The following is a 24,600-nucleotide window of genomic DNA, read 5'->3' as shown; positions in this document are numbered from 1 at the left end:
AATATATGACTACTATACATATCCGTGACCTATGTCACCCTAAAAAAGAGGGCTGCTGAGATCTAGAAGCAGGGCAATCAGGGGAAGCAAAGTAACGAGCAATATGGTGGATGGGCCTAACGGGACTACCCAGATTGTTGAGCAAGGTTCAACACTAACACAGTCTAATAGTGTCTAAGGAGATCAGTTTCTATCTGACACTGATAAATAAAAAGAAGGTTCCTGTGCAAAGTTAGCAATAGTGTTCCCCAGAGGGATTATGTCATAAGGTTCTCCCAAGTTCAATGTTTACAGGGGCTCATTTAGGTAGAGGGAGGAAAACAAGGAGCTCAAGAAGTATGTAGGACGACTGAGTGAATTAAACCAAGAAAAGAAAAGTCTAGGGAGAACTGGATAGAAGCCAAGAGTCCAGTAACATGATTTGAAGCTCTGCATAGGCTTCCAGACATAGTGGAAAGAAATAAAAGGCACTTTGGGATACAAGAATGAAGAAATCCTAAGAACTAAGTGGCAAGAGTTTGGGAAGAGAGGCATACTTCAAAACCACAGATGGAAAACAGCAACACTAATTATGGTTACCAGCTACAAATGATAATGAGGGTCTACTGTATTTTTAAGCTTTGCTTGGAGTGGTTTTGAAACCAGGCCAATGTAACAATTGTAAATGCTTTAGAATTTGTAATTAGATTGGTAGTGGTGAGAAGAGGTATTTGAGGCATTCAAGGATTGACAATATCTATCGATTGTTTGGTGATATATAAAACCCCAACTGATTCCTATAATTTTAAAATATTTGGTTAATGTCATTGAAGCCATTCATCAAGTAAACACTTTAGAAAAGAAAAAAAATGTTTTTAAAAAACAACAACAAACTTGCCAAAAGTTCCTTTTTAAACTTTTTTGGCAAATGGCTAGAGCTATCTATAAAGTCTTCTGTGGGTACAGTTACCACTTGTTTTCATGGCTATATATAGGCAAATTAGAAAAAGCACCTCTCCTCTCAGAATGAATTAGAGAAAAAGATTTCAGCTCCTTCTTATCACATTCGCCAGAAGATTTTGTGCAAAACTCTATACAGCGCCTCTGAATGTGGGTCTCTGGATTGGTAAATATGTGATATGCACACCTGTAGATACGGGTCAAATCAACTTTGAGGATTTACTGCCTACATTAGAACTTCTCCAGATTGTCTTTAAATAAAGAAAATTCTCTCCACGTAGCTGATACTCTGCATAAGTGCATTTAAACCCTTTCTTTACATTATGAATCTTTTTTGAGAATCTTATTAAAATTATGGGCTCATTATCCAAAAAATGCTTGTGCATACATGTACACACACAAAATCGTACATATAATTCCAAGGTTCATGGATCTCCTTATGCCCATTCATAGGTTCCTGTGTCTCTTGAGTGCTATTTTAAACTGTCAAATTTACTTTACCTAAATGTTCACCCACAGAAAAATTGGAACAAGAAGCTACAGAGGTTTCTACTCAGAGATCTTCATAAAAAAGAACAATAAAGCCAGATGTGTTGAGAACACTGCCCATAATCACAAATGCAGGATACCTCAGATCCCCATACCATAGAAGTTTCTATATAATGTCTCCATATATCACCTGAATATACAACATATTGTATGAACATTATAAAGCTTGCAACTGATCATTTTTCCAGATTTAAGTAAAAATTTAGAAATTAATTTCTTAATATATTGCCTATGAACGTAATTTGAAGCAGATCGATTTCCTTCTTTGCCTTGACCTACAAGAAGTCTACAAAAAAACTTATAGTCCATGTGAAGAAACTAGGTATTAATATTATTTTTTAAAAAAATTTTTTATTATGTTATTTTAGTCACCATACAGTACATCATTAGTTTTTGATGTAGTGTTCCATGATTCATTGTTTGCGTATAACACCCACTGCACCATGCAATACGTGCCCTCCTTAATAGCCATCACCGGTCTATCCCATTCCCCCACCTCCCTCCCCTCTGAAGCCCTCAGTTTGTTTCCCAGAGTCCATAGTCTCTCATGGTTCATTCCCCCTTCTGTTTACCCCCCTTCATTCTTCCCTTTCTTCCCCTACAGATCTTCCTAGTTCTTATGTTCCACAGATGAGAGAAATCATATAATTGTCTTTCTCTGCTTGACTTATTTCACTTAGCATTATCTCCTCCAGTCCCGTCCATGTTGCTGTAATATTTTAACTTACTATCTTATTCTTTGTTTCCTTTCTCCCCATCCTGATTATATATTTTCTTTCATGTACATACTGTAAGCACCAAAATATTATGTACATGTATACATAATAAAGCTACCCCTCCCCTATCCCACTAAAACTCTCTATATGGGAGTTTGATGAGTATCTACATTCTTCAATGTAGAATTTAACGTTCTTTCCTTTGTACTCACTCCCATGGCATAGTACATTGTACACCATCTGCTGTAACAACTATTACGACATTATAATCATGTTTGTATTTTTTTCCTCTACTACTTCTAGAGCTTGGGAACTGGGATCCTATCTTATTCATCTTCATATATCTGGTATCTAGCACAAGGAGGGCTATAGTATTAGGCAAGAGACTGTTAAAGTATTTTAACACTAGTGGACCCATGTTATGTATGTCAAAGCACAAGGTAAGAAATGTCAGAGTAGACAAGAAAGACTGGCTCCTAAACAAATCTTCAACTCATCTGCATCTTTATAACTTTACTTCAATCCTGGTTTTCCATCAGCTCTGCCCTCAAGTTTATTCTTGAGATCCTTATGGCTTTACTATGGCCCCACCTACATTCTCTCTTGAAAGGTTAGGCCAAGGCTGGAAAACGTTTACTAATATTTGCTGAATATGTCAATCAAAGGCAATCTTGCATAGTAAAAGAGGTCCCAATAGAATAATGCATATTTTAACTTATCTGTGTGTGTGTGAATGTGCATGTGTACATACATATGAATATGAAAAAATCACGTTTTTATCATCTGCTTGACAATTAACTCTTTCAACCACCTTCTTTCTCCTATCTCTTATCAGGCCTCCTGACATACCTAAATATTCAAGACACTAGATATGTGATAGAGCTCCAAAGCATTTAAAGCACTGAATAGCTCCGATTGGTAGAGGTGTCAATATCTGCATTAATGTACAATTATTTCAGCTTTAAAAATTTTCCGATGTATGATAAAACCTATTAGTATTCCACCTCTTTACTTACTAGTTGTATGACCTTAGATTAGTTACTGAATTGCTCTGTATCTCAATTTCCTTGTCTGTAAAATCAGAATAATAATAGTCCCTACCTCATGATAATGTTATGAGGATTAAGTTCATTAAAATATGTAAAGCACTTAGAAAACTGCCTAAAACACAATACTCCATAAATATTAACTTAATATTTATTACAAAAACATTTTCTACTCAAAGTCTATAAAATGTCAATGTTTTCAGAGCAAATTTTTTTTAATTAAAGATTTTATTTATTTATTTATTTGACAGAGAGGGAGGGAGAGAGAGAGAGAGCAAGTGAGCACACAAGCAGGGGGAGCAGCAGAGGGAGAGAGAGAAGCAGGCTCTCTGCAGAGCAGGGAGCTCAATGTGGGGCCTGATCCCAGGACCTCTGGATCAGAACCCGAGCTGAAGGCAGACACTTAAACAACTAAGCCACTCAGGTGCCCCAGAGCAAATATTTTTTGAAAGCCATAACCCAGACTACTTGAAAGTATCATTTAGCCTGTTTTTCAGTAGAACAAAGAAAACATTGTTGGCATTTTTTTTGGTAATATTAGGTTCAAACACATGAAAATGCCATTTTTTAGGCAATATCAACAAGTATATATATAGGGTTAACTTTCACAAAGTATTGTTAGAAAAATTAAATACATTTCATTGAAATGCATTTAAAATAATTTTAAGCAATTGAACCTCAGCATGCAATTACATTTCCAAAAATAATTTTAAAATAATTAAAATATTGCCATCATAAACATCTTTACGGTCTAGGTACAGATTGAATAGTTTTGTCTCCCCGCTCCACCTCCATTAACATGTTAAGACCTAATCCCCAGTGCAATGGTATTTGGGGTGGGACTTTTGGGAGATAATTAGGTCCTGAGGGCTCTGCTTTCATGCATGGGATTGGTCCTTTATAAGAGACTGAGAGAATACCATGGCCCAATCCACCACGTAAAGATAGCTGTCAATGAGGGAGTGGGCCTCACTAGACACAGATCTGCCCAGTGCCTTGATCTTGAACTTCCCAGCCTCCAGAACTGGTAGAAATAAATGTTCGTTGTTTCTTCGGTTTATGATGTTTTCTCATAGCAGTCCAAATGGACTAAGATATGGGATATGGAAAAACCTGACTATACTACTAAAAAGGCAGTAAACACCTTCCTGGTGAAACACTGGCCTTTTAACCAATAGGGGTCAACTTTTCTACTTTGGTTTTCTAAATGGAATTTTATATGAAAAGACTAATGCAGATCCAAAAAAAAAAAAAATTAGTGACTCCCTTTTCATTTGAAGATAGCCCAAATCATTACTTTCAATCATAAAATACATTTAAATAGATACTTCCAAAATTTCTGACATTAGAACTTTGATTCCCTTTTTATAGAAGGGAAGAAATATGCTTAAGGATAGGTGGTTTCCTTGAAAAAGAAAATTAAAAATCCTTATTCTCAGATCTGAAAAACATGAATCCCTCAAATGTTCGTTACTTTATTCACTTAACCATTATTTATAGAATACCTCCTGTATGCTCAGTGCAGCTCTGATTCCGAGGTCAGAGGTAAAGGTCATTAGCCACCCCCGCCCCCCCGGCCCTTTTTGTAAAGATTTTATTTATTTCTTTATTTTAGACAGAGGGAGAGAGCACGCACATGCAGGCGGGGGGTGGGGGGGCGGAAAGGGAGGGAGAGAATCTCAAGTAGACTCCTGGCTGAATGTGGAGCCCAATGCGGGGCTCAATCCCAGGACTTGAGATCATGACTGGAGCAGAAATCAAGAGTTGGATGCTTAACTGACAGCCACACAGGCACCCCTATTTTGTCCTTTTCTTGAAGAACTAAGAATCCACAGAACAGACAAATTAAATAGACAATAATAATAAAATATGATAAAAGAATCTAGGAAAGGGACTAAACTCAGATTGTAGGGAATGGAGCACAGTATAATCAAAGAGAGAAAATAGCAGAGCATAGAACCAGGGACATGTGAGGGGCCAAAGCAATCAGGAAAACTAGAAAGATTGAGTTTGGCTGGACTGAAGGTGAAGGCATGCATGCGCACACATACTGCTTACTGTATGTATTCACTGCATATCTGTAACCTAATCAAGGTTAACAGAATAAAGAATACAAAAACAGAAAAAAAGAACAACAACTTACCATGCTTTCCCCTAGAAATATCCACATACTGGCAAAGTCTGGGATGGATGATGGTCTTAAGGATTTGAAATCGCCCTAAAATTTTGATGGAATTTGGTGTGAGAGGAAGCCCATTGCTTCCACAAACATCATGTGGCAGAGCCGAGGCAAAGAAGGTAAAGGCACCCATTTCAGCATCCTTCAGGGGAAACATTTCAGAGTCCTAGATCTTCTAAAATAATCTGGAAAAGGAGAGAATTTTATGACAGATCAACCAAAAATTAAGCCAGTGTTTTCTCACCTTAAATATGATTAATAATATATAACCTGGAGAAAAATGCCAATCAGAACACTTCACAGTAAAAAATATCAAAGTTAAAAAATTTCAAGATAATATCAGAGAAAAAACCACCCAATGATAAATTTACATTGTAGTTCTAAATCATAATCAAAGATTTTCAATGGCATAAAAAGGAAAATATAGAACATTCCCTCTTCAATGACACCTGACAGTTTTAAGTTTAGAGGAAGTCTATTATTCCATATTTATATTAATAAGGAACTTCTGTTTACCTAAAGCTTGAACAGAGAAGATACTATCAAGACCATCAAGAACTTTTCCTTCTCACAGAGTGAGTAAAGTCAGGAAAGAGGAAATAGAGATACGTAACCATTAACTTTAAATTATCAGGGCCTCTATTCTAATCGTAGTAAAAATTAAGCTAGATAACAGAGGCCTGCCTCTATAATGTTACCTAACCAATTTAAGTTTTTGTGCTAGGTACTTTACATGTGACCTGTTTATTTTTTTAAAGATTTTATTTATTTTTTTGAGAGAGAGTCAGAGAATGAGAGCACGAACAGGTGAGAGGGGAGAAGGGCAGAGGGAGAGGGAGAAACAGGCTCCCCTGTGAGCAGGGAGCCCAACGAAGGACCTGATCCCAGGACCCCGGGGATCATAACCTGAGTCAAAGGCAGACACTTAAATGACTGAGTCACCCAGGCACCCCTACATGTGACCTGTTTTTATTCTCTCAACAACCTTCACAGATGTTATTGCCTCCGGTTTATAGATGATTCATGTATATATGTACCTGGAGTGGTCCTATTGACATGGCCTTCAAAGCAAATAATGCCCCAGACGAAGTAACCTGGAGATAAAGGAACTTGCTCCAAGTCAGTCTGAACCACATTAAGGCAATCAAAACAAAAAGGTCCGTAGCCAAAAAAAACATCTTTCTCTCACCCAGGTGTTTCACTAAAAAGACATTCCACTGGTCAAGCATTGCATGCTTCCCTTCTCAGCTTTCAAAATAAAAAATGTTGGAATTCTAAATCGAAGTAATAGACCACTTTCCATGTCTGTGCAGAAACCTCATTAAAAACATTAAAAAGAAACATTTTAAAATGTATAAACTCATAATAAGGAAGAGAACAGAAAAGGGCCATGAACTAATGAAAGATTTCAAAAAACTCCAATATAGCATTTTGCATACAGAGGAGTATTGTCATAAGAAGCAAAAGAAAGCTACAACCTATATTATAGTCAAGAGGTGTGTTGGGCCTCTTCCAATTCAGAGGCTTCAAATCAGAGAAGCAGAAATAATGGGGAACATAAGTCAGAAGAAGGTTTGAAATGAGAAAGATAATGTAAAGGGCTGAAGAAAAACAGAGTTAACTCTGCCACTGGCCCTCCCAATACTGGGTATTTACCCTCAAAGGAAAAAAAGTTAAATTTCTTCCCTAGAAATCAAACAAACTGTGTGAGAATTACAGTAAATAGCTGGTATGGGCAATGGTGACAAAAGCAAACTGTTCTTAATTCTAGAATTTGTAGGACCCCAGTTAAGATCTGACCATCTACGCAGCCTTCCTAAAGCACAGTACAGCAGTCAACAAGCTTATCCATATATACAAAGTTCTCAGACAGACTTCCTTAACTCTGAAATAATGAACTGTCCAGGAGGCATCAGATAGTTGAAGAAAGACTACATTATAATGGGCACAAAATAAAACGAACAAATAAAAAAAATCTGCCCTGAAGGCAACTGAAATAACTTATGGAAAAGAAAACAACAAAAACCAAAACTGGCTGAAACACATTTAGAAAAATTTGAGATGATACTACATCACGAGGTATGGCAAAACATATTTCACAAAAAAAGTAGAAAAGGAATTACTGATACAGATGAACCAGCTCATTAATATCCAAGAAGTTGCTCATTAAAACTACATGAGAATTTATACTTGCCAGATAGTAAAAATTAAGAAATTTGATAATATACAATGTTAGGAGGATATAAAGAAGTGGAATGTAAACTAATACAATCACTTTGGAAAACAGTTTGACACTATTTTGCTATTCCATTCCTGCAGAAACTCCTACACACATTTAGAAAGGGATACATATAGGAAAGATCAACATGGTATTGTTCCTTTTATTCCCAAACTGGAAACATAAATGTCCAAAGACAGGTGAATAGTTAAGTATATCGTGGTACATTCACCTTATAGAAGAATATACATGAAAGAAAATAAGCAAACTGTAGCAACATTTAACAGCATAGATGAATCTAGAAATATATAACCTCGAGTAGGGAAAAACAGCACACAAAATGTATGTCAATATTCATAATATTCAACAAGAAAAGCTAAACAATAAATAATTCAGGAATACATTCATACGAGGTAATACTATATTTAAAAAGTAAAGGAATAATAATAATAATAATAGTAAAACCTGAGGATAGTGTTACCACTGTAGGAAAAGCAGGAGTGAGATTAGGGAAGAACCCATAAGAAGCTTCAAAAATCTTGAGTAATATGTTAGTTCTTAATAGGTGGGTTAATGGGTGTTCATATCATTATTATGCTCCATAATTTCTATATTCTTTACCGGTATATGTGTATGCTATAAACCACATATTTCATCTATTTTTTAAAATTTTAAGATGAAAAAATTTAAAAATACAATGAATCAATTTTCAAGGCCAAAATCAATAGGGAAAGGACAGTCTTTTTAGCAAATGGTGCTGGAACAAGATATACATATGGAAAAAAAAAATAAACTCAATTTCTACTATTACATCCATGAAAATCTGTGATGGATTATAGACCTAAATGTAACATAAGAGAATATTTTTGCAACCTTAGGGCAGGCAAAGATTTCATAGGCAGGATATAAAAAAATTTTTTTTAAATAAAAAAATAAAAGCACTAACCATAAAAAACAAACTTGATAAAGTGAACCTCATTGACATTAAAAACATCTGCATATCAAAAGACACCCTTGAGAAAATAAAAATCCAAACCAAAGATAAGGAAAATGTTTTTTTACTTTTAATATATGTATGTATATCACATTATGTATATATACATTTTTATCAAATACATATATGTATATATATGTGTATACATGACAGCAGACTTGTATCCAGAATATATAAACAATGCCTACAACTCAATAATAAAAAGAAAACAAGTCAATACAGAAATAGGCAAAAGTCTTAAACACATATTTTCACAAAAGAGAACATACAAATAGACAATAAGCATATGAAAAAGTTCTCAATCATAAATCATCAGGGGAATGCAAAATTAAAACCACAAAAATATGCAATTTCACACCTACCAGAATGGCTAAAATTAGAATGACAGGAAATACCAAGTGTTGAGGAAAATGTGAAACTGGAGGTGATATACTGCTGCTGGTGGGAGTGTAAAAATGACACAAGATCTTTGGAAAACCATTCTATGACTCAGAAATCCCACTCCTACAAGACATTTATGAAAGAAAAATGAAAATATTTGTCCATAAAATTACTAGTATGAGACTGTTCATAGTAGTTCTATTCACAATAACCCCAAATTGGAAGCAATGCAACCATCACATAAGTGAATGGATAACTAAGTTGTGGCTATTCATCCAGTGGAATTCTACTCAACAAGAACAGTAAAGGAACAAACATGCCAAAATATACATATCTCAAATACATTATGTTGATGAAAGTAGCGCCAGACGAGTTCATATTCTATGACTACATTTAAATGTAGTTTCAGAACTACGCTTCTAAACTAGAGTGATAAAAATGAGTACATAGTGCATTGGGCAGGAAGGATTGGATTGGATAGAGAAACACAGTACATTTTTGGGAATAGTGAAAATGTTCTACATCTTGATTGGGGTGTTGGTTGTCACATGGATGTTTACATGTATCAAAACTCATCAAACTACTCACTTAAAATCAGTGCATTTTAACGTATGTACATTTAATCTCATAAAAAATAAAAAATGAAATACGATTAAGGTACTATTAGAAAGGAAAAATTAAAAATGAGTGGTTGGAAATTAAATGATTACCAAGTTATACAGAAGTGTTGGAAAATAAAGTTGACAGAACTACTCAGAATATGGAACAAAAGCAAACAGATAAAAACATAAGAGAAAAGATAATAGACATAGTGAATCAAACCAAGAATCCAAAAACCACCTTATAGAAGTTTAAGTAAGAGAACAGAGAAAAATAAAGGAGAATAAATTATGAAAGACAGAATAGGAGAAAATTTCCCCACAGCTGAAGGGAAATATGTACTTCAAATTAAAAAGGCTTATAATATTACAGAGGATAAATGAAGATACTCACACTGAGACATTTATCCTAGCTCCTTGCAGTGAGTTCATTGCAAGAATAGACTCACAAGACATGTCATCATAAATTTTCAAAGCATCATGCAAAACTAAAATTTTTTAATCACTCCAGAGAGAAAACAAATAGTTCAGACATCAACAAATTAAGATAAGACTTTCATTCTCATCATTTCATGAGCAATAGTAAAAGTTAGAAGACAACAAAGCCTTGAAAGACTTAGACATAATTCTGTTTCTATACCCTGCCAAACTATCACTCATAATAGCAAAAAATACTTTACAGCCATATAAACATTAAAAAATAAAATTACCAATCACATACCTTTTGTGAATAAGTATCCTTAGGATGTATTCTACCAAAAGAGAGGAGAAAGACAAATAACAGAATATGTGTGGTTAAGAAACAATATAATTTAGCAGAATGTAATCTGTTCAAATTAAACAGAAAGTGATTGGGCTTCAAGGGGAACATCTTCAAGCAGAGAAATGGAATGGAAGCTTCTCATACAAAGAATGAGAGGACATGGTGAAGAAAGCATGTGATGGCAGGACTTCGTGACAAAAGCACATGTACCTTTCTCCCAAAACAAAACAGAAAGTCCTTTGTAGAAGTGAGGAAGGCTAAAAACTATATAGGAAGTACAGGTTCCAAAAAATAAATCACACTTAACTATGGCATAATTTTTTTGTCATCATAGAGGAACAAAGAAGAAATCAATTTGATGTTAATATTACAAGTTTTCTCCTTAGTGTGGCACAGGGGTCATGAAATTAAGACATTGGGAAGGAAATGTATCATGGCATACTTTTTGGCCCTGGACTTAGGAATAGTTATAAAAATTCATAATATTGTAACATTCTATTGTTTTTTAGCACATAAAAAAGTAAAAACAATTGTAGTTAAGAAATATAATTTAAATATTATTAATCTTGACAATGTATAAGTAAAGGTCCAGATAAGGGAAGGTGGGAGTGGTGATGTAGTTTCTGCAGTGGTAAAGAACACAGAGTCATTACTTTCCTCATTTTACCAAATAAGGAAGCCAAATATATTTTTGAAAATTGACATGAAAAAATAATTTATATATATTATTTAAAATTATAACATTAACCAATATGAAAACTAAAAATTGTAATAACTATTCAAAACTTTGGAGAAGAGAGGTTGGGGATAGTGTGGGTTATCTTAAGAAGTCAATTTAAAAAAAAAAAGAATGAGCATTTTAACTTATTATTCAACAGACAGACTTAAAGTTAGAAAAGGTTAACAGTGGTCCATTTTTGACAAAGAGGACTAAGGGTAGGAAAGGAGACACTAAACTGCTGCATTTTATTATGCAATCCTTCTATATTATACTATTTGATTTTCAGTTAGATGGCCTCTATCAGACAATCAAATAACCAAACAAAGAAAATGCAAATTATTCAAAAAGATAAGATACTAGTTAGCATAAAACATTTGATCAATGTTCAACTACCTTCTAGATGGGTACACATAAAAAGGTTCATTTATACAAAATACACACATAGATTTGCCCACATTGGGTGAGTGGAAGAAAGCTGGTGGAAAAAAAAAAAACAAACAAAAAACAAACCCGAGGTGAGAGATTAGTTGAGTAAAAACAATGTAAGCTGAAGGGTTTGAAAATTCATTCATTCAACAAATACCTTAAACCTATTTTAAGTCAGGTGTTTTCCCAGCTGCCCGGCCAAGGACAGTGAATAAGACACAATCCCTGCCCTCAAAGAACTTGGAGTCGAAATGAGAAGGGACGGGGAACGATGCCGGTTTCATCGTGAATAGTTCACACATTTCTTCAACGGTCGAATAATACTAGTTCATTTATTTTATATACATTCCCTCAAGAAAAGTTGTCTTACTGTCCCAAATAAAAACAAGAACCAAGGGGCCTTGAAAAGCCACCACTGACAATTCCAACTGTTCACATTCTCCCACTCCACAGGGAATGTTATGTGTCGACAACCGACTAAACCTTTGAAACCAGAAACAAAACCAAGACTTTGTATCTATGGTGAGTAACGGAGAGCTGCTCCCACATTCTCTAACCTCTTCTTTACGTCTTCCTTTGGACCAGTGATGCAGTGGTTACTCTCAAATAGCTGCCTACAGTTCCCAAAGGACTCAGGTCAACGTGGGGGGGTGGGGGGAACGCGGACATCAGCTAGGGATGGACACAGTGCTCAGCAGCAAGCGGCTCCGCAGGTTGGCTCCGCTTCCTGTGGACAAGCCGGGCCTCCGGCTGCACCTCACTTTCCTCTACCTCCCACCAGCCCCACCCACTACGACATACAAAACTGACAAACCCGAATACCTGCCTCTGAGTCTGGGGACGCAGGCGGACACAAACAAGGGGTTGGAGCTCCTACACAGGGCCCCAGCTTGTCGCTGTGGCTGCTGCCGCTGCCGCCAGTGCTTAGTGTACCAGACCCTGCATTTCAGGTGCTTCTACAAAAGAAGCCGCTCCTGGAGCGCCGGCATCGCCCTTTGCCTGCTAGCTAGATCCGCCAAAATTTCCAGCTCGGAATCTGGCCAGGAGCCTGAGTCTCTCTCCACTGACAGCTCCCAGCTCTCCCCGCCCCCACCCTCAATTCGGCCGGGCCGTTTCCTCTGACCTCACAACTCCCACGACACAACGTTGAGGAAAGACCCAGACGTCGAGCGTTTTGCCCCTTGCCCAAACTGGTGACAAAATGTAGCCACCAAGGAAGAAGCTCAGGGGGGTTGGAGTTGTCGGCTAAGGAAACCGAAGACGGAGAGCGAGGTTGCCTGCGCACAGGAAGGGGGACACAAAGCCTGGAGTTAAATCGGTGGAACGCTCAGGCGTTTGGTGGGGACACCTCGTTGGGTCCTTTCTCAATGCTGTCGTGTGCGGGAGCGTGTTCCTAAGTGCTCCGGACTGACGCTGACCGGGTGAGGCTCCCCAGGTTGCTCTGTACCGGTTCATGTGAGTGACGCCCGTGGAGGGTCCCGGGTAGGCGGGTGGAGATCTAAGGAGTCCCCCTTCCCTTCTGGACTTGGCGAGATAGGACCTGCCCTGCCCATACTCGTGGGAAATACGCTCATAGCAGCACCAGTCTTGGCATGTGGAAATAGGGTACAGCTTGGGACCTTTTGAAGGAACCACGTTTGAGAAGTAGGTTGCAGGGCTGAGGGAAAGGATGCTACTGGGAAAGATATATTCACAAACACATTTACTGTTACGTGTGAGCGCACGCCGGTGTGTAGGGGACCGGGGTGGGGGTGGGGCAGGAATTCATCCCTCATTTCGTTAAGCGCCCACTATGTTTCTGGCACTGTTTTAGGCATTGGGTAAAGAGCAATGAACAAAACAGAAACTCCTATCTTCCCATAGTTCACATTTTATTGATGAAGAGACATACTAAGCACAATTAAGAAAAACATGCCATATGGTAGGTTGTAATGGGCGGCTGAAGGGAAAAGTAATAAAGCAGAGGTGGATATAGTTTCAAATTTTAGTGTGGCCAGGGAAAGTCTCACTGAAAAGACGACTTTCGAGCAAGAGCTGACATTCGTGAGAGAATTAACCATACAAATGTCTTGGGGAAGTGCAGTCAGGTAGAGAGGGACCAGCCATTGCAAAGGCCATGAAGCAGAAACTCGCCTGAAAAGCAGGGAAGCTTGTGGGTTAGAATTGAGTGAAAGGGTTAAAGCTGGAGACAAAATCACAGAAGGAACAAATCATGTAGAATATTAAGGGTAACTATATTATTGGAGAGTTTTGAGCAGTGGAGGGATATAAGCTGGCTTCCTTTTAAAAAGGATCTTACTGGCTACTGTGGGGAGAATAGATTGAAAGGGTCAGGATGGAAGAAAGATGGGTTTGGAGGCTTTTGTAGTAATCTAGAGGAGACATGATGGTGGCTTGAGGAGGAGTGGTAAGAAATGGCTGGCCAGGTTCTTAGTGCTCTTAGTTTAGATGTGCAAGAATATTGGTGTATGATGAGTTAATTTATTTTAATTAGGATTGGTAAACACTTTAAAAATGAAGAGTAGTGTGAGTTTTGGAGTGACAAGCAAGTTAAAGTCATAGCTTTGCCATTTAATATTTGAATTTATAATATTTGGATTATAATATTTGGATTTAGACCAGTCATGTGATTCCTCCTTATTTTTCTATAAAATGGAAATGTTATCCCACAAGGTTGTAAAGCTTAAATGAGCCTGTATAATGTGCCTGGCCCATTAAAGTAGTGGCTGTTGTTATTAGCTGGGTTCTTGAATAAGAAATGGCAAAAAGTACTGAGTGCTTCTGTTGTTGGAAAAGGATGGTTAAACCCTATTGAAGAAAATCTGAGCGACCTAGACATACCCTTTTTAAAAATTTTATGCATATTTCACTGGACAGAAAGACTTTCTGTTAATGACCATAGTGCCTGAAATATATGGACTGTCTTCTCATAGCCATCTACTCTATAGCAGTCCCCTTTTAGCCATCCTTAAAGCCCTCCAGGACCCCTTGTGTGTTTATTAGTAAAGGGGAAGAAGGCACTCTGTTGAGTAAAGAAAAACAATCAAGAATAAAAACAAATTTCCAGTTAACAAAATGAGTAAAGTACAATGTACAGCGCAGTGACTATAGTTAAAAATTACTGTATTTAAGTATTTGAAAGTAGCTGGGAGAATGGATCTTGAAGGTTCTCCTCACAAGAAAAAATATTTGTAACTATGTATGGTGAAGGATATTCACTGGGTTAATGTGATCATTTTGCAATATATATAAATATCAAGCCATGTGTGCATTACAACTAATCTGATACTGCATCAATTATGCCTCAAAAAATTTTAAATAGAAAAAGTTACACAGCTAATAAGTGGCAGAGTTAGGATTTGAATTCTGCCAAGTAAATAAGTAAATAAAAAAACAAAAAAGAAACATTCACAAAAAGAATAATTTTAAGTTTGTTTAGGCAAAGGTTGCAAAAATATCCCTGGATTTATTGCCAGTTACCAGTGCTATATAATTTGAGTATCTCTGGGACGCATTGTTCTTAGATTATTTAATTTTCTTATTTACCTTTTTAAAAATTCTGACTTTTGACACACATTTTAAATCATAGTAGAAATTTTAAGCTAGTTCCAAAAAGTACCACATTATGTAGCATGATAATAAAGATGTTCTCCATATGAGGTGATTTGACAGTTAGACTCTGAAGCAAGTGGAGGACGAAGATTGGAAGATTAGATTAGGAATTGATGGTTGGGGGGGAGAAAAAAGTGATTAAAATTACTATAGTGTATTAATCCTGATATACATGCTTTTCTCATATTTACATTTCTAAAATAGTCATGCATTTATATAATTGTTGTCTTAAAGTCACTATGAACTAAGTGGCACCTGTGATATAGTTGTCAATGCCCCTACATAAGTATACTTATGCATACTTGGTCATAACTGTCAATATCGTCATCAGTTTAGTTATGTGTAGTGTTAGTATACAGTAGTTGACTTTAATCTCCATTTTAAGTATCCTTTATATGATGATTTAAAGTGAAAAGTTAATGTGTATGCAGAACTATAGGGAGACAAAACAGTTATATAAGGTAAAAACAGGGCTAAATTTAAAAGAGATTTTTTCAAATAGTACAGTATGTGTGCCTTTTTTCTTAATTGTACATAAAATGACAGAGCATCTTATGATTGGAGCCATTTTACAATTGGTGGCATCTTAGATTTAATGAAATAAATATGGCATCTAAGAGGAATATAAACTTTTACATAATTGAAGTTCTGGAACAGTGAAATCAGGTGTTTTGGAATGTAGAGAGACACTTCCAAATTTTTGTAGCATTCCTATATTATAAAGGAGTATTGAAAACCTGAACTTAAAACTTCCATTTCAAAGTTAATAGTTTGTTTATATTTGGTCCTTAACATTGAAAACCTGGGGCAGGGAATTTATTATTTAAAAGGAATTACTGTATATAAGACTGATGAATCACTAAACTCTACCTCTGAAACTAATAATACACTATATGTTAGTTAATTGAATATAAAAGACAAAAGGATTTATTGGCAATTTAGAATCAGTGGGGAAAGTCTACTGAGGAAATTGCTGAGGTAAAGGGAAACCATTTGGAAATGACAGGAATCTCAGAAATAGCCATTTGTATATGTTTTAATGATTAAGACGTCTAAATTCATGTATTGCATAAAATCAGCCTCAGCTTTTATTAGTGGCATCTTACAATGGCTTTTTAGGTCTAATGAAATATAATGAATATTGTGAACAAAATGTTAAGAGGCAGAATAATTTAGATAATACTTTTCAAATGCTTTTTGTCATAAAAATAAGGTCATTATTTTTTAATTTAGTAAAGGAAAAAAAAGTCTAAACTGTCCAAAATTCTTACTATCCAAACACAGTTAACATATCGTGTACTGTTTTCTTTTTTTCCTCTATGTGTTTTACGTTTGTAATTACTGTGTGTGCAGTTAAGTATTATTTCTGTGTAATTTTTTCTGTGTAAGTATTTTACATTTATGATTACTGTGCATGCAATTAAATATCATGTATATTTTTGTGCAGGTTAAGCCAGTATTCCGAGTGTTTTAGAGGATACTAGTTCTAGTGAATGTTAGGATTCTGTGGTTAAATACATTTGGAAACTCTACAAATTATGTCTTTTATAGAAATTATAGCTCGGACATTAAAAGAGCTAAGTCCAGAATCAGACGGATGGTAAATTTTAATCCTGTTATTTACTATCTAGTCACATGACCTAAAACAAAATAATTTTAATTCACATTTTCTTCTCTGTATAATGGAATTAATTACAGTACTCATAGGTGATCCGTGTAACACATTTAGCCAGCCCGTAGTAAATACTCTGCAAATTTTATCTGTTATTGTTATTATTAACATTATCATCTGTGAGAAATCCTAAGTCTGTTAGCACATTGAAAGCTCTGAGGAGACTAAGGGAACTTAAAAGTTATGAAATTCAATAAGTACTCAGTATAAAATAGAAAATCACTATGGAGCAGTTGGCACACAGTAATGAAATGAGCACTGAGTTGAATGGTGCAAGATTTGAGCTTTAAGCTTTCAGTTGTTATTAAACTAGCACTGTTGCCTTAAACATAACCTCATTTAAATTTTTTTTCCAATTTACTGTGTTTCCCTCATTTGTCTGAAAGCTTAGTGAGTACAGAGAACATGTTTAATTTTGCTCTTTACTATAAACCCAGCGCATGGCTCAAAATCAGGAAATATAAGTAAAATTGGGGTCATGAACTTAAGTTTTTTTTTATAGGGGCCTGGCAGGTAGCATAAATGGCAGACAACAGGGAGTTGTGCAAGTCTGTTTGGCCTTGCTTAAAGCATTCACCTTCAGCTGTTTCAACATTGTTAACCCTGGAACACAAAGACATCCCTGATCTCTGTGGTGATAGTTTGTAATCCCGAGAAGAGACTAGAGATCAGGACCAAACCCTGAGAAATAGTAAGCATTAAAGGGACAAGTCAAGACAAAAGAGCCCTCAAAGGAGATGTACCAAAGAAGTAGGAATTGAAATCAGGTGAAACTGTCCTCATTTAATAAATTAAGACTGAAGCACAGGGGAGTTAAGTAACTTTACTTAAGTCACATAGCTTATTAAGTATATGATTCAACCAAGATTTGTTGGCTGTGAATACTTAAAGAAAAAAAAAAACTGCTAGTGCTAGTGATCAAAATCTGCATATTGCTAGAAAATATGGACATAAACTTATGCATACTACTTTTATTTTTGAAAGTTTAAAGACAGTTAATTTACAAGTACTAGGAAACCTATTTCCAGAGCTTCTAATTCTAAGACCTGACTAGAAGCTAATACAAAATATCTGAAAAGGCATGTTAATTTTGACATCATGAATAATATTGCAAAGATAACCAGTTATCTAGGAATAGAGAAAAAGTAGACACTGGTTAACAGCTAGGGTGTTTTATAATCATTTCTAAGTTTTATTTTGCCAAGAAAACTTGATTATTACCAGAAAAATGGCTGTGCTAGGAAAAGATATTTCCTCTCTCCTTCTAATGAGGCTTCCTTTGTAGTGGTATTACTGATATTGTGGTAGTTAAGGTAGTTACCAGTAGCCTATCACTGTATGATATATGTTATACATGTTGGAAAATTGCTAATTATTGCATAACCAAATAAGGACTTTGTCATAAGTAATTAGGATGTAGAGTATTTTCAGATTTTAAATTCGGACACTCTTAAATTTGTGGTTCACTGAATTTTTTTAAGACTTTATTTTTTTAAAGCAGGTTTAGATTTGCAGCAAAATTAAGCAGAAACTATTTAGTGAATTTTTATTCTAAACCAGAACAGTTTACATCATTTTCATAAAACAGTTTTTCTCTTGGTATTCTTGGCCATTTGTGTGCTTTTGGCAAAATGGTATGTATGGCTCATGCTGGATTGCTTTGCCTTCTTTTTTTTTTTTTCTAAGATTTTATTTATTTATTCGACAGAGATAGAGACAGCCAGTGAGAGAGGGAACACAAGCAGGGGGAGTGGGAGAGGAAGAAGCAGGCTCCTAGCGGAGGAGCCTGATGTGGGGCTCGATCCCATAACGCCGGGATCACGCCCTGAGCTGAAGGCAGATGCTTAACCTCTGTGCCACCCAGGCGCCCCATGGATTGCTTTGCCTTCTGAACTAGAGCTGGGAACTGTTAATAGTAGTCCTTAGAAGACTTTCACAAGGCGTTCAGGGTGAAATCTGCTATATGCCATTGAGTGTTCCTTCTTTCTGTACCAGTTGTTTAAATAATCTTAAGTCTGTTACCTTTAGTTTCCTTAATTATGATGAAAATATCTATTCATAGGAAAAAGTATAAAGATTTTCAGTTGGCTGTTGTCTTACTGTATTCCCTTGGACAGGAGTCCTTGGATATATTTTGTACAGTATTATAAACAAAATTTGGAATTAATGTAAGTATAGTAATATTTATCACCCCTATAGACTGTATACCGTTCACAAAGAAATTAAAGTGTGGCTTAGCCAAATTATCTAAATGTACTTTAATATCAGTCTCTATAATTTGTATTTTTATTATTTGTTATGTTCTTAACTTTTAAGAAAATGTAAAAATCATCCTAAGGATCTACAAAATATCATGCCCATAGGTAACCCACACTACTGTGAGCTTCTTGGAGGTGGGGATTGTACATATATCCTTTGTTGTGTTCCCAAAATTGTGCTCATTGCCTGACATTTTTTAGCTATGTGCCAAAAATCTTGAGTATTATTCATGATATCTCATTTTGCAATATATCAATGCTATGAAATATATGAAATGGTCTCCATTTTACAAATGAGAAAACAGGCTCAGAGAGGTTAGGTAAGTTGTTGAGGGGCAAAAGGGATTTGATTCAAGGTCTTGTGATTTATAGGTTCATGTTCTTTTTATTAAATTACTTTTATCTCATTACTCTTGTAACAAGTTCTTAATATTCTAAATAAGGAGAAGGAGTAATAATAATATGTACCTTATGGTGTTGCGATAATTAAATAAGTTAATATTGTGAGGTGCTTAGAAAAGGACCTGGCAGATACTAAAGACAAAGTAAACACTAGATATTATTATTACCCAGTAATGCCTATCAGGAAATTTGAGATGACTTCTGTCATCTATAATTATTTTATATATGCGTGGTTTATTAGGGTCACTGTATCCTGTCTCTGCTCTCAGCATTTTAAGACTTCATGGCCTACGGGGTATCTGGGCATCTCAGTCATTTGGGCGTTGGACTCTTGATTTAGATTCTGGTCATGATCTCAGGGTTGTGACATTAAGCCACAGGTCCAGCTCTGCTCTCAGCACAGAGTCTGTTTGTCCCTTTCCCTCTGCTCCCCCCGCCCCGCTTGTGTACTTTCTATTTCTAAAATAAGTAAATAAAATCTTAAAAAAAAAAAAGACTTCATGTTCTAAATATGTTTTTCAGTAACATTTCCCTTTGTTACTAACACGTTTTCCCTTTTTCATGTTTGATTTATACAGTTATTTGGTTAAAAATGAATCCATTTTTACTGAATATTTCAAGTGATACATAATTCTCAGTCCCAGTTTTATTTCACAATTTAAAACTAGATCTTAATCTACGTATTTATAGAGTTATAAGCAAGTATAAAATATAGAGGCATATATATTTTTAATTAGTGTCATTCAGAGTATTATCACTTCCTTTTATCCTGTTGTTTCCTCTTAGTGGCTCTATGTATGTGCTTAATATATTCAGCTCATTTGTGTTTATGTTTTCAAACATTCCTTCTTATTAAACTTATGCCTTTGCTTCAATATGTATTACAAAAGTCATATTTTATTTAACTCACTTTTGTGACTGTATTTTGCAGGTAGTTAATAGATTTATCAACTCAGTAAAATTATGTCTTTTTTTCTCTTAGCCTAGGATTTATGATCTCTATTTTGCGAATTATTCTTAGTCTTAGTTTTGAAACTTTGTGTGAGTCAGGACACGAATTTCATGTTTTGCTCGTGTATGTGAGATAACTTTTTGTACCTGTTGGCAAATTCATGACAACTCTTTAACACTTAAATCTACTTGTTTCTTATCAGTTAAAATATTGGTTGCCTGGGGATTTTTCTAAGGTGTATCACTAAGGTCACATTTATTTTAATATTAACTCATCAAATTTTTCTTTGCTACAAAAGTAAAAGCTAACATATTATGCTAAATCAAATACTCACTACTTTTCTTGAGATAGCTATTTTCACCTATTGAATATATCTGATTATTATGTTAGACTAAAATAGAAAGACATTAAACTAAAAGAATGCTGTAAGGAGGATATTAAAAGTCCAGAAGAACATAGCTTTTTTTACTTTAACTTTCTTCTTCTGTTCATTTATACTTTTCTCTTAAGAGAAAACAACAGTTGAGGAACAACAACAGAATATTCTGTTTTCATGTTGGTAAAAATTGGCTGAATTTAAAGTTGATATCTTCATTTTCAATTTTTGTACCTTTTTATTCTTTTGCTCTGTATTTTTTAAACTGTTAAATAATAGTCCATATAGAAAATTAGCAGTTTACTATGACTTTTTCAGATTAACCTCATTTATATTTTCTTCACTTACTAAATATTTTCTTTATTTTTATCAGGTTTTTTTTTTGATGGTTCTGTATTATATATTGTCAACTTTAGCATAAAGTTTTTTGAGAATTGGTTCTCTTTTTATAAAAAGGTAAACATTTCAGAATGTTCTTTATATAGGATGGATATTGCATAATACGAAATTTTCAAACAATCCTGTATTGTTCATTCATTTTAGCCAATTTTTCCTTTATCAAAAAATTTCACCATTTTTTTGTGTATCACTTGTTTAAAATCAGAATTACTTCAGCAGTGCTTGTGTCATTGTTATGCTTTATTTTATAAATTGAAGTTAATCAGGTAAAGAACAGTTTGTAGTAGTATTAATAATTTTGTCTTTTGTCAGTGTGACTATTTGTCTTAATATTCAGCAGTTTAAGCTTTAACATTGTGAGTTAATCTCAGAATGTTTGCTTATACGTATTTTTCTGCACACTGACAGGATGTTTTCTAATTTCTGTGAATTATTATAAAATTAAAATGATAATAATTTTCTTTTACAAGGGTCACAGTATATATGCTGACGTTATCTCTGAGTAGGCATGTCATTAATATTCATATATTCCTAATTGTTGATCTTTTTATTTTGTCTTTCTTAATTCACGTGTTCCTCCTTAAAATTGTACGTAGTTAAATAAACAGTAGAAATATCCAGCATACAAAAAAATCACAGTAAAAGAGGGAATTCAGCAATTCTTAACTTTGGAACACCGGGGTGGCGCTCAGTTATAGCTTGCTTAATTAAGGTTACTGTTTTTCTTTTCTCTTAGTATTCCTGTTTTGCGTCATAATACTCTGCCCTCTGCCGTATTTTAAAGCTTTCTTTAAAACTTTCCAACCTAAAATGTGGTTAAATAGCATCTTTTTTGAGTTTAGGGGAAAAAAATTGATTGCCTCTTCCAAACATATTGAGGAATTAGTTGTTTAACATTTCTGCCGTTTGGTTTGTTGCTCTGTATCGGAAAAGTGTTTTTCTAGTATATTGATTTGTTAGAGTAGAAGATATTTTTCCTTTCAGACTGCTTGCTCATAGTGTCGTTACAATACATTTATTCCTTCTATGGTATAATTTACCACTTTTATTTTTTCATTTAGGATTTTCTGCCGTTTCTTGGCAAAAATGGCAACTAATGGTGCTGTTCTAAAGAGACTGGAACAGAAGAGTGCAGAAGCAGATGAAATTATTGAATATTTAAAGCAGCAAGTTGCTCTTCTTAAGGAGAAAGCAAGTAAGAGCTTTTGCATTTTTGGAGGAGATACTTAAAATGAATTCCTGTATGGACAAGAGCACAAAAACTGTGTTTACCCCATAAATATATTCCATCATCTTGAAGATAACTTTTAGATTCCTTTAATATTTTAATTTTGAGTGAAATAATATTCTGGAATTGAGATAAATTAGAATTGGTATGTAGTGAATGTAACTTAGAGAAAACTATTATTTTAAGAATGCTAAAGGAACATTAATGTTTAAAATAAGTTCATATAGAATTAAAGATTAAAATGAAGAAAACTGGGTAAAATCAAATATGAACTCAAATTTATCTCCTCTAAGAATATATACTTACATTACCCTCTACTAAAGCATTTTTTGAAATGATTTTTACATTTTTTCCAATACGTCTTTAAGTTTTACCTAGAAATTGCTATGATATATGCAAAAATATCAAATCTGAATTTCTGCTTTTAGGATTTAGGTTGATTTTTGTTTGTGTAAATATATTTTTTATTTCTCAATAACCAGTGTTAATGGTATAATGAAAATTCCCAAGTGTTTTAGAATAACTAAAAGAAATAAATGCTTTTCTTTGCTGCATAAGATTGTGAATGGTTAAAGAATCATGCAGTTACTCCTCAAAGTATTCTTTCTTTATTCTTTTTTTCTTATTTTTAAAATATTTTTTATGTTTTGTAAACATTTTTTCTTAAAGTTCTTAAAGGATTTTTTGTTATTTTTCTTAAAATTTTTAATATTTTTTTTTATTAGTAAGATAAAGATTAGAGATGATCAGTGCTTCTACATAAATTTTTTCTCATATGGGTGGCTATTAGCTTGACTAGCATTTCAGTTTTGCTAATGAAAAAAAAAGGAACCCTTCTATACTTATTGCATATTTATTCTTCACCTTTATCATTATTATTTTTTGATAACCTATCCTGGGTGGTTCTCAATCCCATTGTTCCTATGTTACAATAAATATTTTGTAAAATCTCTTAATATTCTGTAAAGAAAATATCTTAGATAAAATAACCTACCTATACACATAATTTCAAGACGTATATTAACCATGTATATAAGATAGAGGAAAATTAAAAAGAAAGTAATATATAAATTGTAATAATAATAAAAATCTGTGTTTTAGTGAGTAAGTACTTAGGCAGGACTGTCCTGCCAGACATATGGGAGAGTCCTATGCTATATGGTTCCCATATATGGAATCACCAAGAAGGCAATAGATATAATGCTAATTGGTATTTAGTCTGCCTTTATGTAGGCAACTCTGATACCAGAAACAACTTTCAGTTGTGTTTTTTATTTACTCAGAATGATGAATAATTCTTTAGGGAAAGCTGTGAACAAAACAAAGTACAATCTACTCTTGATTTATAAGATACTTGATTTATAGAAAATTCAGGGTGTAATGAAAATGTTTAAGAACATTTTGTGTCTATATATAAAAAATAGGGTCGAGTCTCAAATAATTAACAGGATTTTCACCTATACAAATATACAGTGGGTTACTGGAAAATTCTGCAGAATGTGAAACAGCTCTTAACTTACAAGTATATCTAGCATATTTCGGGACATCTGGCATTCCTGACTCCTGCCCAATAAATGCCCAGAATGACTCCTGTTATTTGTGACAACCAAAAATACTCCCACAGATTTTAAAAATCCTACCTACGGAGCAGTACAAACCCCACTGAGAATAATTGTGTTTCTTTTATTCTTTTGTATACCCTATTGCCCACCTTTAACACACATATCTTGAGGAAATCTTTGAAGCTATTTCACTCATTAAATGTTCGGCTAGCTCAGTGTGTAAGACATTAAGAGTAAAAGGTTATTCAGGTACTTTTTCAAGGTAGTGATTAAAAAGAAAGAAATGAGAATAGTTTTTTCATGGTTTGCTATCTTTAGATCTCTGGCTTTAAAAAAATGATGTGTCTAATACTTGCCTCATTTTGACAGTTTATTTATTGTTGACACTTTGAGTCCAGTTCTTAAGTTGTCATTAGCATCTTTATGGAAGCTAGAAAATGATTCCTAAACAAAGCTTTTCTGTTCCATTATTTCACAGATTTTCTTGCTTTTTCTCCATTTTAATTATCATGTTACTCTAATAAATACTAAACTGATACAAAGGAATTGGCAAACATTTGGTTATTGGTATTATCCTAGTTATGTTTATACTGCTATGCTCTTATCAA

At 34.5% G+C, this 24,600-nt stretch overlaps 2 protein-coding genes across 9 annotated transcripts in view; one reads left to right on the top strand and one right to left on the bottom strand.

Moving 5' to 3' along the window:
* TBCK (TBC1 domain containing kinase) overlaps positions 1 to 12,650 on the bottom strand; it is a 205,471-nt gene extending 192,821 nt beyond the window's left edge. The window contains exons 1-3 of one of the 6 annotated variants that reach the window (XM_019804927.2): positions 12,358 to 12,650; positions 10,343 to 10,373; positions 5,394 to 5,614 (exon numbers count right to left, since the gene is read on the bottom strand). In XM_019804927.2, coding sequence (XP_019660486.1) covers positions 5,394 to 5,586 — 193 coding nt within the window. In that variant the 5' untranslated portion in view covers positions 5,587 to 5,614; positions 10,343 to 10,373; positions 12,358 to 12,650. Of the gene's footprint in view, positions 1 to 5,393; positions 5,615 to 10,342; positions 10,374 to 12,353 lie in introns of those variants that run through there. The other 5 variants (XM_002924293.4, XM_019804928.2, XM_019804926.2 and 2 more) reach the window with 5 other exon arrangements.
* A 60-nt stretch (positions 12,651 to 12,710) lies between these two features.
* AIMP1 (aminoacyl tRNA synthetase complex interacting multifunctional protein 1) overlaps positions 12,711 to 24,600 on the top strand; it is a 30,717-nt gene continuing 18,827 nt past the window's right edge. The window contains exons 1-2 of one of the 3 annotated variants that reach the window (XM_019804932.2): positions 12,711 to 12,952; positions 22,264 to 22,397. In XM_019804932.2, the coding sequence (XP_019660491.1) occupies positions 22,289 to 22,397 (109 nt within the window). In that variant the 5' untranslated portion in view covers positions 12,711 to 12,952; positions 22,264 to 22,288. Of the gene's footprint in view, positions 12,987 to 13,038; positions 13,176 to 22,263; positions 22,398 to 24,600 lie in introns of those variants that run through there. The other 2 variants (XM_011231140.3, XM_034671416.1) reach the window with 2 other exon arrangements.

This window comes from Ailuropoda melanoleuca, chromosome 11 (assembly GCF_002007445.2).
Source record: "Ailuropoda melanoleuca isolate Jingjing chromosome 11, ASM200744v2, whole genome shotgun sequence".
Lineage (NCBI taxonomy): Eukaryota > Metazoa > Chordata > Mammalia > Carnivora > Ursidae > Ailuropoda > Ailuropoda melanoleuca.
This window is presented reverse-complemented; position numbering and strand designations above follow the sequence as displayed.